Below are 18,553 nucleotides of genomic sequence, written 5' to 3' on the forward strand. Positions count from 1 at the left end.
GAAAACTGCCTGATCCTGAAGTCCTTGAACCATCCCTAGGAGCAAATTAGAACTCTGTGGGATTTGAGAAAACGTAATCATGAGTACTGTATGTTCACGTGTGTGTGTGTGTGTGTGTGTGTGTGTGTGTGTGTGTGTGTGTGTGTGTGTGTGTGTGTGTGTGTGTGTGTGTGTGTGTGTGTGTGTGTGTGTGTGTGTGTGTGTGTGTGTGTGTGTGTGTGTGTGTGTGTGTGTAGTCTGGGTGGGGTTTCGTTGCTCAGGGATCGCTGTAGTTTTCTCTCCATCAGTGAACGATTCTGTGCAGTTGAGTGGATCTGATTGGACGTGTGACTCTAAAGAGTTAGCATCTTGATAAAATCACTGTGCTGTGTTCATAAACCACAATTTACTGTTCCAATCATGACGATTCACTTATTCCCTTCCGTTCTCTCGTCTGTTGTGGATCGTATTTTCTGTATAATTTTTGCTTTATTAATGAAGTTGATACAAATGCCGAGTTAAACTTTGTGCTAAGCGCTTCTGCTTGTTTAGTTTTTGGGTGATTCTTTTAGTCTGGTGCAAAAATATAGAACATTTGTGAGCTAGTTTTCCTTTTGAAGCGTTTGGCTTCGGTTGTTTTCAAGTATCTGTTTTTGTCGTAAATATTTGCTGAAAGGGATTTATATTAAAAACTTTTTTTTTTTGCCGAAACAGTTCCTAGTTTCCTGAATGGCCTCTGTTTGAAGAAATAGCTTTAACATCTTACAGAGCTGATGAGCTTAAGTCTAAAGTTTGCTGCTAACTTCCTAAAATGTCTCCAATCTAACTTTTTTTAAACGTTTTACAGCAAATAAATAATTCCTGATGTGTGTGTGTGTGTGTGTGGCTGCAGCATTTGATGTTTATGCTTGTAAACAACCATGCATTTCCATATAAATCACAATGTCAAGTCGACAGCAGTGTAAGAGTTAATAAAGTTACTTTGCATGGACTGGATTATAGATTAGCAACAGCAAAGCACTTTAATCTCGCCCAGAGCTACTCGAGGAAAGGCCTCCAGGGCCGGTATTCTGCACATTTTAGTGGTTTCTCTGCTTCAACGCACGAGTCAGCGGTTGAATCATCTGTGCAGCAGCTCATCAGGCTCTGCAGAAGCCTGTTAATCTGCTGATTGAAGCAGAGTTGAAACCAAAACGTGCTGGCAGTGGCTACCAGCCCTCGAGGAGCAGAACCGAATAACCCTGGTCTAGCCTGTACTAAGTCTCGCTGTTAGCTTACACGCAACAGTACTGACTAGCTATTTCTCCTAGTAGAGGCCATTCAGGAAGCCGTCTGGTAGGTAATTCCACAAACTAAAACGTGTTTGTACTCATGCCTTTAGATGTGTGAGCGTGTGGCTCTTCACAAGATGCTTGACAGTCTTGGAATATAAAAGCTGCTGGTAGCAGTAAAATCTAACAACACACACCGTCACAGTCGGGAAAAGAGGTTCTAAAGTAGTGCCGACTGGGTTTGTTTTTGCTTGTTTTGTGGCACAGCCAGAAAAAAATAATGAAGTTTTCTTTTGAACTGTAATAAACAAGCTGCTGACTTCACACAAATGAACAGTGAGAGGGCTTCATGTCACTTCTAACATCACCACATGTGGAAACAACACTGAAGCCTGTGTTGGACAATAAAAGGTGTGGTACACAAAGTACATTTCTGCCCAATTTGCATAAATACATCATGTTCATGTAACAGCCCGGGCGATTTTCCAGTGGTGTGCTTTAGTGTTTACCCAAGTTCAACGTCAACTCAGGACAGCAGCGATGTGGCGCCCCCTCGCGGTGAAGGTAGCGAATACGTAACAGAGCGTAGCTCTAAAATGACAAAAGTGATGAAAACATCATTAAATATGCAGAAGTTCATGTTTAAAGACTAGAAGAATTTTGGTGAAGGTAAAGCTTTGTTTTTTTTTTTATTTCCTGCACAACCTGACACCTTGGCACAGCCAGTTTCCGTGACGTCACGCTGTGCGTGAGGCATTCAGAACATAGCGGAAGTAGAAAAGACAACTTTCTCGTCTTTTCAAAATAGTCCCATTCATTTGATTTGATTTATTTGAGGTTACATTGAGTGTTTGGGATTGCGTCGGTCCGAAAAATAAAATCCGATTTTATTTTTACTTTTTATTTTGCACTTTCATCTCAATAAGAAAATTACAAATTAAGTTTTACACCCCTATTTTGAGTTCCCATGTTGCAGTAATAAAACACAAAGAACTGTTTTTACTCACAGGACTGTCACAAAAAAAATCCCCTAATGACAATATTTGGGTAATATATTCTTATGTCAGTATTACCTAGTTAAAAAATGTTACTAATCTTGTAAATTAAAGGTGCACAATTGTTTGGCCATCATTAGCACATTTGAAACAACTGACTGAATAAAATGCTTTAGGATGAAGTCAACCAAAAACAAAACTGGCTACATAAAATAATAGGCCAACAAGCAAACATAAAAACAGCACAATGTACATCATAATTTTCTAAGTGTTTACACTTTATTTAAATCTAATTCCACTGTGAAATGGTGAACGAAGCATTTAATTTATAGATTAGCCATCAATATGACCTTACTCAGATTCTGCTTTTATTTTGAAAGATAAACAGGAAGTGTACGGGTGTGTGATTCTTGTCCTGACAGCAACAACAGCAGGGTCAAATAGAGAGCTCCTCACTGGCTTCGGAGGACGTCCTCCCCGCCTCGGGGATACATTTCGGACGGGATGCTTGGGTCCACCGGGCTCTTCCCGGTCCAGCCGCCCTCTGCCTTCCCGCTTCCGGACCCATGACGCCCCGGCCCCGCTGATGAAGGCCCGACCTGCTGAAGCGAGGCGGATAGCGGCCGGAGACGCTGAGCATGTTGCACTGGCGCGTCGGGTTCGCCTGGACAGGCTCGTGTGTGGTTGATCTTGGCCAGAACCAGAGCTTCTCCTCCGGCCTGCCGGGCTCCGATGAGCACTTTTATGGGTCCATCATCGCCGTCCGTCTCCGGGACTACGGCGGGATGATGTCGGCGCTGGGTTCGGATTCGTGGTGGAGAAGGACGCTGTACGTGACTGGAGGGGCTCTGCTGGCCGCTGCTGCGTATCTGCTGCACGAGCTGCTGGCCATCAGGTACCGAGAACAGCATCAACACACACACACCCACACACACACACCTGGCCCGGGCCCCGGAGCACCAACGGAGGCTTAAACACCTCCAGTCAGATCTGCTGTATGCTCTCACTCGTGTTTGTTACTACTTTATCTCATCCAAGTGGGCGGGGCGAGAGTGGGAAAATAAGGAATCGTGAGCGGGGGATCGTGACGTCACGGAACCTCCACCTCTATTATTGTGGTGCACCGATTTGTAAAGTAACACATGTAAGCTGTTTGTTTAGCTTCAAACATGTTTAAAATCAATATATACCAAATATGTTTTTGTACACTATGCTTTTATTTTGGTAGGCAACTTCGTTTTGTTTGAACGTCTGAATTTGCACGTCAGCTAATATTTAGTTTCAATTGACCGTTCATATTTAATTTAATATATTTTAAATGTAATTTTAGATATTCAAAATTCTAAATACTTTTAAAATGATTATTTAATAGACATGCAATTGAAATGATTAATTAAGAGAAATTTCAAACTACATATTTAACACATTTTTTTGTTAGGACGAGCTAAATGTGGTTAAACTTTTTAATGTTTATATATAATTGACAATCAGCACTGCATACCAAACCCCCTCCTGGACAACACACATACGGAGATTTCCACATTTATGGGTTATTAGGCTGATTAATGTCCTTATTGACCCGCAGCAGTGATGGTTGCTTCAGTGCAGGGTAATGTCTCATCTCCTAAGTTTGTCTGAGCAACATCCTGTTTTGTAAGGCACATTGGTATGAAACACAGCAGGCCACTTTGATCCTTATTTCTTTGATTTATTTTGCTTTTCAAAGACAATACAGCTCAGCATATTTCCCACCTATTAAACAGTTGAGTTTAATTCAGCATAAAAGTAGCTGACTTTTTAGACTGTGACTCTAAAATGCCCAAACTTCATCAGTCTGATATACTTACTGAGGCTTTCTGAGTTATCTCGCTGTTTTTAGAAGGGTATCTAATGTTGCAGAGAGGCACTTTCACCAGTAGAGGACATTGTCCTGAATGTGGGACTGATTTCTGCACACCCTAGGTGTAAACAAGCTTTTTGTTGAGCTGTGTCTTTAAATACCGCAGCCCCTGTCTGCACTATAAATCACCCACTTCTTATACAGGTGCTGGCCAGTAAATTAGAATATCATCAAAAGGTTGAAAATATTTCAGTAATTCCATTCAAAACGTGAAACTTGTACATTATATTCATGCAATGCACACAGACCAATGTATTTCCGATGTTTATTACGTTTAATTTTGATATTTATAGGTGACAACCAATGAAAACATCAAATCTGGTATCTCAGAAAATTAGAATATTCTAAAGGCCAATGAAAAAATGTTTGTTTCTCTAATGTTGGCCAACTGAAAAGAATGAACATGAAAAGAATGTGCATGTATAGCACTCAATACTTAGTCGGGGCTCCTTTTGCCTCAATAACTGCAGTAATGCGGCGTGGCATGGACTCGATCAGTCTGTGGCACTGCTCAGGTGTTATGAGAGCCCAGGTTGCTCTGATAGTCGTCTTCAGCTCCTCTGCATTGTTGGGTCTAGCGTATTGCATCCTCCGCTTCACAATACCCCATAGATTTTCTATGGGGTTAAGGTCAGGCGAGTTTGCTGGCCAATCAAGGACAGGGATACCATGGTCCTTGAACCAGGTGCTGGTGGTTTTGGCACTGTGTGCAGGTGCCAAGTCCTGTTGAAAGGTGAAGTCTGCATCCCCATAAAGTTGGTCAGCAGCAGGAAGCATGAAGTGCTCTAAAACTTCCTGGTAGACGGCTGCATTGACCCTGGACCTCAGGAAACAGAGTGGGCCAACACCGGCAGATGACATGGCACCCCACACCATCACTGACGGTGGAAACTTTACACTGGACCTCATGCAACGTGGATTCTGTGCTTCTCCGCTCTTCCTCCAGACTCTGGGTCCTTGATTTCCAAAGGAAATGCAGAACTTGCTTTCATCAGAAAACATAACTTTGGACCACTCAGCATCAGTCCAGTCCTTTTTGTCCTTGGCCCAGGCGAGACGCTTCTTGCGCTGTTTCTTGTTCAAGAGTGGCTTGACACACGGAATGCGACACCTGAATCCCATGTCTTTCATGAGTCTCCTCGTGGTGGTTCTTGAAGCGCTGACTCCAGCTGCAGTCCACTCTTTGTGGATCTCCCCCACATTTTTGAATGGGTTTGTCGTCACAATTCTCTGCAGGGTGCGGTTATCCCTAGAGCTTGTACACTTTTTTCTACCACATTTTTTCCGTCCCTTCGCCTGTCTGTTAATGTGCTTGGACACAGAGCTCTGCGAACAGCCAGCTTCTTTAGCAATCACCTTTTGTGTCTTGCCCTCCTTGTGCAAGGTGTCAATGATTGTCTTTTGGACAGCTGTTAAGTCAGAAGTCTTTCCCATGATTGTGGTGCCTTCAAAACAAGACTGAGGGACCTTTTAAAGGCCTTTGCAGGTGTTTTGAGTAAATCAGCTGATTAGAGTGGCAGCAGGTGTCTTCTATATTCAGCCTTTTCAGAATATTCTAATTTTTTGAGATACCAAATTTGGAGTTTTCATTAGTTGTCACTTATGAATATCAAATTTAAATGTAATGAACATTGGAAATACATTGGTCTGTGTGCATTGCATGAATATAATGTACAAGTTTCACGTTTTGAATGGAATTACTGAAATATTTTCAACCTTTTGATGATATTCTAATTTACTGGCCAGCACCTGTAAAACCGAGTCTTGACCCCTCTCTCCATAGCTGCTTCAGACCCATCTCTAAACTTTCGTTCATCTCCAAGATCTTGGAAAAGTTTGTGGCTAAACAACTTGCAGCTGCCCTTGATGAACATAACTTCTATGATAGCTTCCAGTCAGGTTTTTGTAGAAGTCATGCCACTGAAACAGCTCTTCTTAGGGTCTTTTTTTAATTATTTTTCTTTTTATTTCCTTTTTTCTTTTTTTCGCTTTTCTCATTTTTAAAATTATTTTCTTTTTTTCGTTTCTTTTTTCTCTTTTCATTTCTCTTCTTTCTCTTTCTTTTTCCTCTTCTTTTTATTTTTTCTCTCCTTATTTCTTTTTCTTCTTTTTTCTCTTTTTCTTTTTCCTTTCTTTTTTCTTTTTTCATTTCCTTTTTCTTTCTTTTTCTTCTCTTTTTTCTTATTTTTTCTCCTTTTTTCTTTTCTTCTTTTTTCTCCTTTTTCATTCTTTTTTCCTTCATTCTTTTTTCTTGTTTCTTCTTCTTTTTTCTTTTTCTTTCTTTTTTCTTTTTATTTCTTTTTCTTTTTTTCGCCTTATTTCTCGTCATTTTTTAAAATTTGTTTTCTTTTTTTCGTTTCTTTTTTCTTTCTCATTTTTCCTCTTCTCTCCTTTTTTATTTATTTTATTTTATTTCTTTTTCTCTTTTTCTTTTTTCTAATTTCTTTCTTTTTCTCTCCTTATTTCTTTTTTCTCTTTTTCTTTTTTCCTTTCTTTTTTTCTTTTTTCATTTCCTTTTCTTTCTTTTTCTTCTCTTTTTTCTTCTTTTTTCTTTTTCTTTTCTTTTTCTTCTTTTTTTCTTTTTTCTTCTTTTTTCTTCTCCTTTTTTCATTCTTTTTTTCCTTCATTCTTTTTCTTTCTTTTTGTCATTTTTTTTCTTTTTCTTTCTTTTTTCTTTTTTTTCTTCCAATGCCCCAAGTAATGGAACTGTCAACGTTGTCTTAGCTCAGGGCTAACATTGTGACTATCCAATCATGTTGCAGTGATGTCATCCACAACTACAACAAACGATCAGGATCACATCCTCCGGAATCATTTTACAGGGTGCTTTTTGATGAGTACGCTATTCTGAATGATCAGCAGAAGTGCTAACACTGAAGATCTTGTGGTTTTGTCTTTCAGTTTTATTGTTATATACTTTGTTTGTCAGCAAACATGCAGTGACAGTGGAGAGGAAGAACTCTGCTTTAACAGGAAAAAAACTTCTTACAGAACCTGGCTCGATTTAAGCAGCTTTCTGCCACGACTGACTGAGGGTTTGTGATGACAGAGCAGAAAAATAATAAACAAATAAAACCGGCCACCAACTGGCAGCTTTGGTGTAAATGAACACACAGCACTTTTCAGAAGAAGCTTGAAACATTGACCAAATTACTGATATATTCAAGACTCAAGACAACTTTATTAGTTCCCGAGGGGCAATTCGAGACAGCATTGTGAAGCAGCCGGCACTAAAATCTCTAAATCCTAAAACACAACCAATTTACACATTCGTAAAACCCATAAAACCTAAATACACATTCATGTCATAACCTCACATGTGAATGACCAACAATGAGTAAACCTTTGGCTCACACACACACATACACGCACACACAAATACCCATGCATACATGTAACTACATGCACTCACACATACAAGTAATGCACACACCCCTATCTGCACTGAGAATTAAGAAGAAGCACAGCTCTGGGAACAAAGGAACTTCTCCTCCTCTGTGTTTTACGGCATGGGCATCGAAGTCGGCGTTTGGAGGGCAGCCACTCGAAAACAGTATGAAGAGGGTGTGATGGGTCTTTAATGATTTTCTGTGCTAAACTTCCTGCTGGTCACATTGAGAAGTTAAGCTTCGCAGTGGTAGTCCAATGATCCGAGAGCACACCTTGACGGTGCTTTGTAGACGGTTTCTATACTGCAGGCTGACAGAATAAAACCAACAGGGGATGGAAGATGTGATAATACTCTCTATAAAAGAATAATAGAAAGTCAGTAAAATGTCCTTCCTGACTCCAAATGAATTCAACTTCCTCAGGAGGTAGAGTCGCTGCTGGCACTTTCTGAGGATGTCCTCGGTGTCGGAAGCGAATTTCAGGAGGTGATCAAAGGTGGTCCCTAGATATTTATACTCTTCAACCAGCTCCACTGGCTGTCCATGAATGATAGTGGAGGCAGCGGTAACCAGCGCTCTCTGTTTGTTTGAGAAGGACCCCACCATCTCCTTGGTTTTGGTCACATTCAGCTCCAGGCCTGCAGTGTCACACCAATCCACAAACTCCTGCAGGACCTGCCCGTGGTAAACAGTAGGGCCTGACAGAAGAGACAGGAGCACAGTGTCATCAGCGTATTTTACCATGTAACTGTCAGGCTGGATGGATCTACAGTCATCTGTGTAGAGAATGAAGAGTAGAGGGGACAACACGCAGCCTTGTGGGGTGCCATCGGAGGTGTAAAGAAGGTCTGAGAGAGTGTTGCTAACCAGCACTCTTTGTGATCTGTTTGTTAAGAAATCCAGGATCCGTAGGATTATCTGATCATCCAGGTGAAGAGAAGCGAGTATGCCAGCCAGGATGTGAGGTTGCAGGGTGTTAAACGCTGATGTATTGGTGATTTAAGTGGGCCCGTACTCAGCATGGTTGGCTAGCTCTGATTGCCCATTCAGAAACTTTTCTGAACATTTTCTCTTTTAATTTTCATTCTTGAACAACGAGCAACCATCGTGTGCTTTTCCAAGTTCATCATCTACACGTCCAAGCACTAATTCACGTGGATAACACTTCTTCTATGAGTTAAATGAATCAGTTTGTTTGTTTTCTGTTTATTGTGAATCTTTGTGGCAACACTTTCATGTCATAAGCTTAATGTGGAATATTGAGACCGTGTGAATAACTTAAGGCAAAAGCTGAAGGTTTTACACATTGGAGTTTTTCATTTCTATATGTTCAGGCTTTAAAATTGACTGAGATCGTTTTTGGGACTTTAGAAAGCTGTTTTCAGACAATAATTAGAAATGAGAGTTTTTAAACGATATAGAACGGCACAGATTAACAGATAATGAAAACCAAGTGACCCACGGTAGGCCTGGGGCGTCTTTTCCAGCCTACAGAGACTTGAGTCTCCTCGTTTCTCTATAAACTAAACATCTATATTCACACAGAAAGGAAGAGGAGCTGGACTCTAAAGATGCCATCATACTCCATCAGTTCTCCAGGCCCAGATCCAGCTTCCCCTCCCTGTCCCCTTTTTGTCTTAAGCTGGAGACCTACCTCCGCATGGCCGACCTGCCCTACCAGGTGAGTCCATCGTTTTATTCCAAATTGGATCTGACATTCGCTGCCAGCGTGTCTCACCGTTTTTACTGTTTTTTTTAAGAGTCACAGAACGTTGCGTGCTAGGATGATGTTGACGCCAAAACAACCAAAACGAAGCGGAGACTCGCCTCTTACATCAGGAAGAATCTGCACGTTTCGAGCGTTATCCGTTCTTTCATAATCCGTTGTTGAATTGTCATCGGCAGAAGCTTTTCCGGTTCGCGCCTCACTTTTTTTTACAGCAGCGGCCCAAAACGATCTCCTAACACATGGATGTTCTGCTTCCTGATCACGTGACGTGTGACGTACGCGGATGAAGATCAGCTTTAGAGCTGAGATGTTTGTTTTCACGGTGTGGGGGCTCGTCCGACGCCCACACAGTAAAAACATGCAAATGACGACTTTAGTTTAGAAGAAAAGCTTCTTCTTTGGAACGTTCTCCATTTGCTGTTCCTGAATCCCGTCTCTTCTCTGCTCTAGAACTGCTTTGATGGAAAGCTCTCACCTCAGGGGAAGATGCCGTGGATCGAGTACAACCAGGAGCAGGTGTTTGGCACCGACTTCATCATCGAGTTTCTGGAGGAGAGGCTGGGCGTGAGCCTCAACAAGGGCCTAACCCCGCAGGAGAGGGCCACGTCTCGAGCCATCACCAAGATGGTGGAGGAGCACTTCTACTGGTGAGCTCCACCTCAGCTGCTTTAGTCTGGTCTTAGATGAGGGTCCAAAGGAGAGAGTGGAGCTAATTTTCAGCTAATAAAAGGAGAAACGGCTCTATATGATGTGTGTGTTTGTGTGCACGTGGGTGTTATTTTTCCAAGGACTGTAGCTTACTGTCAGTGGGTGGATAACCTGGAGGAGACCCAGAAGATGCTGTTGGTGAGCGGACCTCTGAGCGACCTGCTCAAGTGGATCCTGAGCCACCTGACTGGCGGGATCCTCAAAAGAGAGATGTACGGTCACGGGATCGGTCGTTTCTCCACGAAGGAGGTGTACTCACTGATGGAGAAGGACATGCGCACGCTGGCAACACTTCTAGGTGACATCTTTTGGCCCCATTTGAGTCATTAGGCTTGTTTCCATTACCAGAACTCCAGGGTCGTTCCTAGGATGAGAAACTTGACCAGGAGATGGGATGTCCCGGTCCTCTCGGCTGCACAGACGTCAGCGTACCACGACTGTCACTGATCAGCCCCAAAAAGCGCCCAAAGTAACATTAATAATATCAAAAGCGTTTATTTTATAGAATATATCATAATTTCATCCATTCAGAGGACAAGAGCAGCTCTGAGTTTTGTGAGACGAGCCCCGTTGTTTAAACGGACTTTAGAATTTTTATGCTCGTGATCGCCCCCTCAGGCCGAAAGTGTAACGGCAGCTTCAATAGCAGGCTCGTGCACGAGGTGCGCATGCTGTACGTGCACACTCTTTAACGAAAATAACAGCTGAGACAGTCCTGTGTGTGTGTGTGTGTGTGTGTGTGTGTGTGTGTGTGTGTGTGTGTGTGTGTGTGTGTGTGTGTGTGTGTGTGTGTGTGTGTGTGTGTGTGTGTGTGGCCCGGAGGACAGGAGAACGTGCAGCTAATTAATAAAATAATGTGGTTCTGTAGCTTTCTCTTCAGCACAGCCGACAAAGGTTTATGATGGGTCAGTCCTCCTGCATGCTCAGATCATTCCCTTCCCTTGCTTGAAAAATTGTTCCAAAATGAAAGTTGAACCCACATCTCTTTTATCTGTGAATTCAATGCCGTTCGGCGAGTCTCAAATAAAAATTTGGGCATCTTACTGTAAAAAATATACCATTAATGTAAAAAAGAAACTCTAAATGAACTATGTTCACATCCAGAATCAAACCCAGGTCTTCTGCATGAGAGTCAGACATCTTACAAGGTGAGCTAAAGCACCAGTAATGTCCTTTGTATCTGTAACATTTATATCCTTGATGACAGCTGAAACAACGTCAAACCAAAGAACGGTTGGGAGTGAAAATGGCTATTTTGTTGCTAATTAGCAGGAAATATCTTGAAGAAAGTTCTACAGAAAGTAGCTAAGGGTCCTCAGAAATGTAGCTAGCTTTGTCACTAGGCGTTAGGAACAGCGACAAAGTGGCACTGCCTCTCTCTCTGCTGCTAAAGCTACGGATAGCAAATGCTACGGGCTATGCCTGAGCGTGAACGCGCATGAAGCAGCCTGCTCGACCCGAGCATCTCTCTTTTTCTGTGATTTTACAGAAAAACAGGCAATCACAGTAAACATGCCAGGGCTCATTCTACAGGACCAGGGCATTGCAGGAGAACGTATGAAGAAGACATTTATTATTTCTATACATGTTTTGGCTGTCACACTTACATAATGTCCCTTTAAGTGTGTGGGAGGATTAAAATGCGATCGGTGCTTATTTTCTTTTGCTTCCTTTCTGCTTCACCAGCTACTCTTCTAGTTTTGCTGCTGCCGGTTGTTTTGGTCATCTGCTGATGTCATTTCCTTCTGAGTTGCAACCAATCAGCGTGAGTTAACTCAGCTACTCCACTTCTGAGGACCTACTCCAGAGCAGGTACTCAGAAGGTTCCTGAAATGGCCCGAAAAACGGCCGTTCGGACGGCCCGGTCAGGTGGAGACACGGGCAAGTCAGGAGGTTCCTGTAAATCTCCCCTGGAGTTCTTGTAGTGGAAACACGCCTATGATGGAGGAAAGACCCTGATGAATGAGGCTGAGGAGAGCTGAGCATCTGTAGCTCAACACTGACCTCTTGTGGTGATGTGAAGAATTGATGAAACAGATTCTGATGCTGCTGAGAAGCAAAAAGGATTTATTTGACAATAAATACCATCAAGTCATGATTATAATTAAGCTTTTGAGCTCTTTCTATATTTAGAATATATAATAATCTGTTTTTTAGGTGAGAAGAAGTACATGATGGGCTCTAGGCTCTCAGCAGTAGATGCTGCCGTCTTCGGTCATCTGGCTCCGGTCATGTGGATGCTGCCTGGATCCCGACCAGAACAGCTCATCAAAGGTGAGTTTACTACAAAGAAAATAAAAGTGCATTTTATTTAAAAATAAAAACACACACCTTCTGTCCTTGGATGTGTGTGTGGACAACCTGATGGCTTCAGGGCACCAAGGGAAAATTAACTAATTATAGCCTGGTCAGCCTAAAAATCAGAAAATTCAAATAATCATTTTTATTGATGATAATATAATAAATTTTTAACCTTTTCAGTCACTAAATGTTTTAAAAATGACAACTTAGTGGAAACTAGATTTATTATGTTTATTTTTGAACTACTGTGATTAAATGAAATCCTTGAAAAAGTTTCAGATTTAGCGTGGTAGTCTCAAGCGTTTCGAGAACTATAGAAGCCATAATTTCACATGATTAGCTTAATCTGTGAACAACTAATCTCAAACATCAGATTTACAATAAAAACTTCAGTCTTTAAACTCATCATGGCCAAGGAGCAATACAAACACTTTCCTGCTCACAAAGCACTGATTCACATTTATTCAACCTCAGATTTCATTCTAAAAGTAAAAATTTCTACTTTATCAGAAATTAGAAAATAAGTTTCAGTCAGACATTTATTATTTTTTTAAAGGGGCATTATGGAAGTGTGACAGCCAAAACATGTATAGAAATAATAAATGTCTTCTTCATACGTTCTCCTGCAATGCCCTGGTCCTGTAGAATGAGCCCTGGCATTTTTACTGTGATTGCCTGTTTTTCTGTAAAATCACAGAAAAAGAGAGATGCTCGGGTCGAGCAGGCTGCTTCATGCGCGTTCACGCTCACCCCGGCTTTCCACAGCAGCCGTCAGCAGCACGTTACTGCAGCAGCACGTCATAGCTGCTGATAGGAACCGCTGTGGTCAACAGAACCTTTTCCACTGGAGCCGTCAGCAGCGCGAGTCGGCCGCGTCTCAGGAGCAGCATGTCGCGGCCTTTACGCGCCGGTTCTATTTTCTACGCGCGACGCCTCTGAAACGGGTCAAGTTCGACATTTTTGGGGAAGGAAAGACAGGAAATCGGACGCGGAAATGGAGCGCAGCTCCCGAAATTTTCAGAATAAAGAACGTACTGCCTTCTGGTCGCTTTACTTTAAAAAAAGTTACTAACTGTGCGGCCCCGTGAGAAGTTATCACCTAGCTAGCGGTCTCCTTTGTTTTTCAGGTCCGTATCGGCGATTATAAAACGGACAGAACATAAAACACAAACATTTTGGAGCCATGTTGTAGTTTTCTCCTGCTTGTTGTTGTGTTTACTGACGAAGTCACTCGTGTGACTTCGTGCTCTGTCGGTGACAGCTGCTCCCCTGCTGATTCGTGTCTCGTGGGAAGGGCCAAGCAGCAGCTTACGCGAGCAAGACGTGCTGCTGCAGTAACGTGCTGCTGACGGCTCCCGTGGAAACCCGGGGTTAGGCATCGCCCGTAGCGTTTGCTATCCGTAGCTTTAGCAGCAGAGAGAGAGGCAGTGCCACTTTGTCGCTGTTCCTAACGCCTAGTGACAAAGCTAGCTACATTTCTGAGGACCCTTAGCTACTTTCTGTAGAACTTTCTTCTAGATATTTCCTGCTAATTAGCAACAAAATAGCCATTTTCACTCCGAACCGTTCTTTGGTTTGACGTTGTTTCAGCTGTCATCAAGCATATAAATGTTACAGATACTGTGAATGTTAGTGGTGCTTTAGCTCACCCTGTAAGATGTCGGACTCTCATGCAGAAGACCTGGGTTTGATTCTGGATGTGAACATAGTTTATTTAGAGTTTCTTTTTTACATTAATGGTATATTTTTTTACAGTAAGATGCCCAAATTTTTATTTGAGACTCGCCGAACGGCATTGAATTCACAGATAAAAAAGATGTGGGTTCAACTTTCATTTTGGAACAATTTTTCAAGCAAGGGAAGGGAATGATCTGAGCATGCAGGAGGACTGACCCATCATAAACCTTTGTCGGCTGTGCTGAAGAGAAAGGTACAGAACCAAATTATTTAATTAATTAGCTGCACGTTCTCCTGTCTTCTGTCCTCCGGGCCACACACACACACACACACACACACACACACACACACACACACACACACACACACACACACACACACACACACACACACACACACACACACACACACACACACACACACACACACACACACACACACACACACACACACACACACACACACACACACACACACACACACACACACACACACACACACACACACACACACACACACACACACACACACAAGGGACTGTCTCAGCTGTTATTTTCGTTAAGGAGTGTGCACGTACAGCATGCGCGCCGCGTGCACGAGCCTACTATTGAAGCTGCCGTTACGCTTTTGGCCTGAGGGGGCGATCACGAGCATAAAAATTTAAAAGTCCGAAAAGTCCCTTCAAAGAGCAAGTCACCCCCTGCCAGAGTCTAACTCCACTCCCACTTCCTGTTTGAAAAATGCAACAAATGCTGTTGCCTAGCAGACCGAGAGGGTGGAGCCGCTAACAAATACACACATTCATGACATTGTGACATCATAATGTACCATCTAACATCATAGTGTACCTCTTCGCCAATAGCGACGGCAGATTTAAATTCAAATGCGGTGCTGAGTTTTTACCTGACGACGGTGCAACGCTGACCGTTTTAGGCCGAATATTTAAATTTTAACTAAGATGCACTAAAGGCAGCACGATCAGACACTCATGTATAAAGTTTATTAGTAAAAAAAAAAGTTGATTTGGAATGACTTGCTCTTTAAGACAAACTTAAGCTGGTTTTTTCACAACATAATGAAACAGTAGGGAGACAAGGATGTGGAAAAAAACACTGTAAGGGGCTTGAAACTGGAAAACTTATAACATTTTATTTTGAAAGCAAAAAAGTATATTTTTGAATGTATGAAGGGATCCCCAGGAGTTGTTGAGTCTGTTCATAAACCTTTTATAAATGTTGGGTTGTAGTTTATAGAGAAGTCAACTCTTCCTGTAAATCCAGAGCAGCTGACGTGATCCTGTAGCTGATGAGACTCTGCGCTCCCACTGAGGTTCTGCTCTCTCCCAGGTGAGCTGATCAACCTGGCCATGTACTGCGAGCGAATCCGCCGGCGGTTCTGGCCCGAGTGGTTCGTGGACCTGGAGGATCTGCGCTACAACGCTGCAGGTGACAGCGACACGCCTTCAAAACTCCCCGATTTGGGCCTCTACTCTCGCTCGGACACCTCCGGGGAGACGGTGTGCTCGTACACGTCGTACGAATCGTGCACGCGCACGCCGCAAGAACCGCAGGAGCCTCCTTCTCCGGTCAGCGACCCGACGGGCCACTCGCTCTACGACTCCGACATGGACACAGAATGCTCTGAAACGGATCAGCTCAAGTGTTGACAAAACACACACTCTGGCAGCACACACTCCTGTTGCACACGTGCACTGGAGGGGAGCGGAATCACACACACACACACACACACACACACACACACACACGCTTCTGACAACTAAACAGTGGGGGAGAATTTCTGGAGGTTGAAGGAGCGCAGAGTTGCAAACTAGTGCAGGAAAGATCCCAGAAACGAGGTAAAGAGAGAGAATGGTGCTAAAACCGAGAGCCGGTGGAAAAGTAGCTAAACTAGAGAGGGCGTGTCCGTGTCACATTGTTGTAACCATGACAACGACACATGCTGTGCAGCCTCGTGTGTTTTGTGTGTGTGTGTGTGTGTGTGTGTGTGTGTGTGTTTTGATCATCTTGTGCTAAATCCATACAGGTTTTTAGTGTTTGGATCTGAGCAGAACTGAACCGAACCAGTTCAGTGTAAACAAAATGAATCCCATTTATTAGAATAACAAATTATTTTCTGAGCATAAATCATAGATAGAAAGTAAATCTTTTATCATATAATGTAAATACTGTAAGTGTTCCATTTGTTTTAAACACGGATGAGAAAAAAAGTCCTCCCGCCTGGATTTAACCCTCTCACTGTCTTTATGGGCGACCCGCGAGGAAAGTTGACCGTTGAGCAGGATTGATGGTTTATCCCTTGAGGTCCACGTGGATTCAATTCAATTTTATTTATATAGCGCCAAATCACGACAACAGTCGTCTCAGGGCACTTAAAGGGACATTATGGAAGTGTGACAGCCAAAACATGTATAGAAATAATAAATGTCTTCTTCATACGTTCTCCTGCAATGCCCTGGTCCTGTAGAATGAGCCCTGGCATTTTTACTGTGATTGCCTGTTTTTCTGTAAAATCACAGAAAAAGAGAGATGCTCGGGTCGAGCAGGCTGCTTCATGCGCGTTCACGCTCAGGCATCGCCCGTAGCATTTGCTATCCGTAGCTTTAGCAGCAGAGAGAGAGGCAGTGCCACTTTGTCGCTGTTCCTAACGCCTAGTGACAAAGCTAGCTACATTTCTGAGGACCCTTAGCTACTTTCTGTAGAACTTTCTTCTAGATATTTCCTGCTAATTAGCAACAAAATAGCCATTTTCACTCCCAACCGTTCTTTGGTTTGACGTTGTTTCAGCTGTCATCAAGGATATAAATGTTACAGATATAAAGGACGTCACTGGTGCTTTAGCTCACCTAGTAAGGTGTCTGACTCTCGTGCAGAAGACCTGGGTTTGATTCTGGATGTGAACATAGTTTATTTAGAGTTTATTTTTTACATTAATGGTATATTTTTTACAGTAAGATGCCCAAATTTTAATTTGAGACTCGCCGAACGGCATTGAACTCACAGATAAAAAAGACGTGTGTTCAACTTTCATTTTGGAACAATTTTTCAAGCAAGGGAAGGGAATGATCTGAGCATGCAGGAGGACTGACCCATCATAAACCTTTGTCGGCTGTGCTGAAGAGAAAGCTACAGAACCAAATTATTTAATTAATTAGCTGCACGTTCTCCTGTCCTCCGGGCCACACACACACACACACACACACACACACACACGGGACTGTCTCAGCTGTTATTTTCGTTAAGGAGTGTGCACGTACAGCATGCGCGCCTCGTGCACGAGCCTACTATTGAAGCTGCCGTTACGCTTTTGGCCTGAGGGGGCGATCACGAGCATAAAAGTTCAAAAGTCCGTAACGCCCGTTTAACATAATAAACATTCCAACCCAGGTCAGTTCATTAAGCCAATCAGAAAAAGGAACCGAGCAAATTGCATCAAGTCACTGACTAAAGGGATAAACCACCAACCCTGCTCAATGGTCAGCTTTCCTCGCGGGGTCACACACACATTAGGACAGTGGGAGGATTAGACACAGCAGGAAGATTTCAAAGCTCCTCGTGAGCACCTTAACGTTTAGCTTCCACAACAAGATCAGATCCAGAAAGGGTCCGGCTCCAGTGCTGGTCGTTTTAGTTTGAAGTCATCGAGAGCGAGTGAAACAGAAACTAAACTTAAACTGTTGGATGAAAATGCAGAACTTCCTTCCTCCTGCTGGTTAAAACCTACCCCTGAACTTCACAGACTTACACATCCTGGTCATGGTTGTTTTGGGGCTTTGCTGATTGGTCTGACGATGAATTGATTAAATATAGTAAACAATGGTTTGAACTTTGAGAAGGCCATCCCATAATATTATTGTAAGCCTGCTTTAATATTGGTTTGGGTTCCTGTTGGAACACCAGCTAGTTTGATTCCGGCTTGCTTTAGCAGGAAAGGCTCAGATGCTTTAAAGAGGGCTGCATTCCATTTACAGGGAAGTTACACAACACCCTGCAGAAATGGAACACAGCCCTTGTTGGTACAAATGTTTCTTCCCAACATTTTAACGTCTACTGAAGGCTGATGGAGCTTTCAGGTGCAACATCCCCGTCACCATAATGCTGCCACCACCATGCTCCAGAGTTGCCTTGGTGTTCTTAGGTTTAGAAACCTCACATTGACTTCTTCACACAATTATCTTGTCATTATGCTCATAAATCCCAATATTTTATCTCATCGGACCTGCAGACTTGTCTCCAGAAGACATTTGCCTCATCCTCTTCAGTTGCCAAAGACTCCTGCCAAGTTGAAAGGAGTCTGCTGACCCAGGTGGCTTCACTGAACCAACCCGAATCTACCAGGTGTATGGCGCAATATGGAGGCCAAAACTAAGACTACTGCCCAGCAGCAGGAGGCTATATAAATTCTGAAGCTAACTGCTGATCTGATTAATGATAAGCTGGCGCCGGTAACTGAGAGGCTGGCGCTGCTTACTGAGAAATAGCACCTTTACCGGTGTTATTACTACATACGCTAGGGACTAGCAGCCCTCGGCTGGTCATTGACTGGTTCACACACTCCCTCTGCTGTCTATTAGCATGGATAGGCTA

The 18,553-nt window shown here is 42.9% G+C and overlaps 1 protein-coding gene across 2 annotated transcripts; it reads left to right on the forward strand.

The window, feature by feature from the left end:
* Positions 1 to 2,676: 2,676 nt before the first annotated feature.
* faxca (failed axon connections homolog, metaxin like GST domain containing a) lies at positions 2,677 to 15,792 on the forward strand. 2 transcript variants are annotated; one of them, XM_015948043.3, is made up of 6 exons: positions 2,677 to 3,140; positions 9,080 to 9,215; positions 9,714 to 9,910; positions 10,052 to 10,269; positions 12,129 to 12,245; positions 15,296 to 15,792. In XM_015948043.3, the coding sequence occupies exons 1-6, from the start codon at positions 2,884 to 2,886 to the stop codon at positions 15,613 to 15,615; spliced, it is 1,245 nt and encodes a 414-aa protein (XP_015803529.1). In that variant the 5' UTR covers positions 2,677 to 2,883; the 3' UTR covers positions 15,616 to 15,792. The 2 variants fall into 2 exon arrangements, with proteins under 2 accessions (XP_015803529.1, XP_054604267.1); XM_054748292.2 differs by lacking the exon at positions 12,129 to 12,245.
* Positions 15,793 to 18,553: the final 2,761 nt, after the last annotated feature.

This window comes from Nothobranchius furzeri, chromosome 2 (assembly GCF_043380555.1).
Source record: "Nothobranchius furzeri strain GRZ-AD chromosome 2, NfurGRZ-RIMD1, whole genome shotgun sequence".
NCBI lineage: Eukaryota > Metazoa > Chordata > Actinopteri > Cyprinodontiformes > Nothobranchiidae > Nothobranchius > Nothobranchius furzeri.

Excerpts from the sequence above, each read along its gene's own strand:
- faxca (XM_015948043.3), top strand. The coding sequence starts at position 2,884 with ATGTTGCACTGGCGCGTCGGGTTCGCCTGGACAGGCTCGTGTGTGGTT. Across the intron at positions 9,216-9,713 it reads TGGCCGACCTGCCCTACCAG|AACTGCTTTGATGGAAAGCT; the intron begins GTGAGTCCATCG and ends TCTCTGCTCTAG. Across the intron at positions 12,246-15,295 it reads ACCAGAACAGCTCATCAAAG|GTGAGCTGATCAACCTGGCC; the intron begins GTGAGTTTACTA and ends GCTCTCTCCCAG.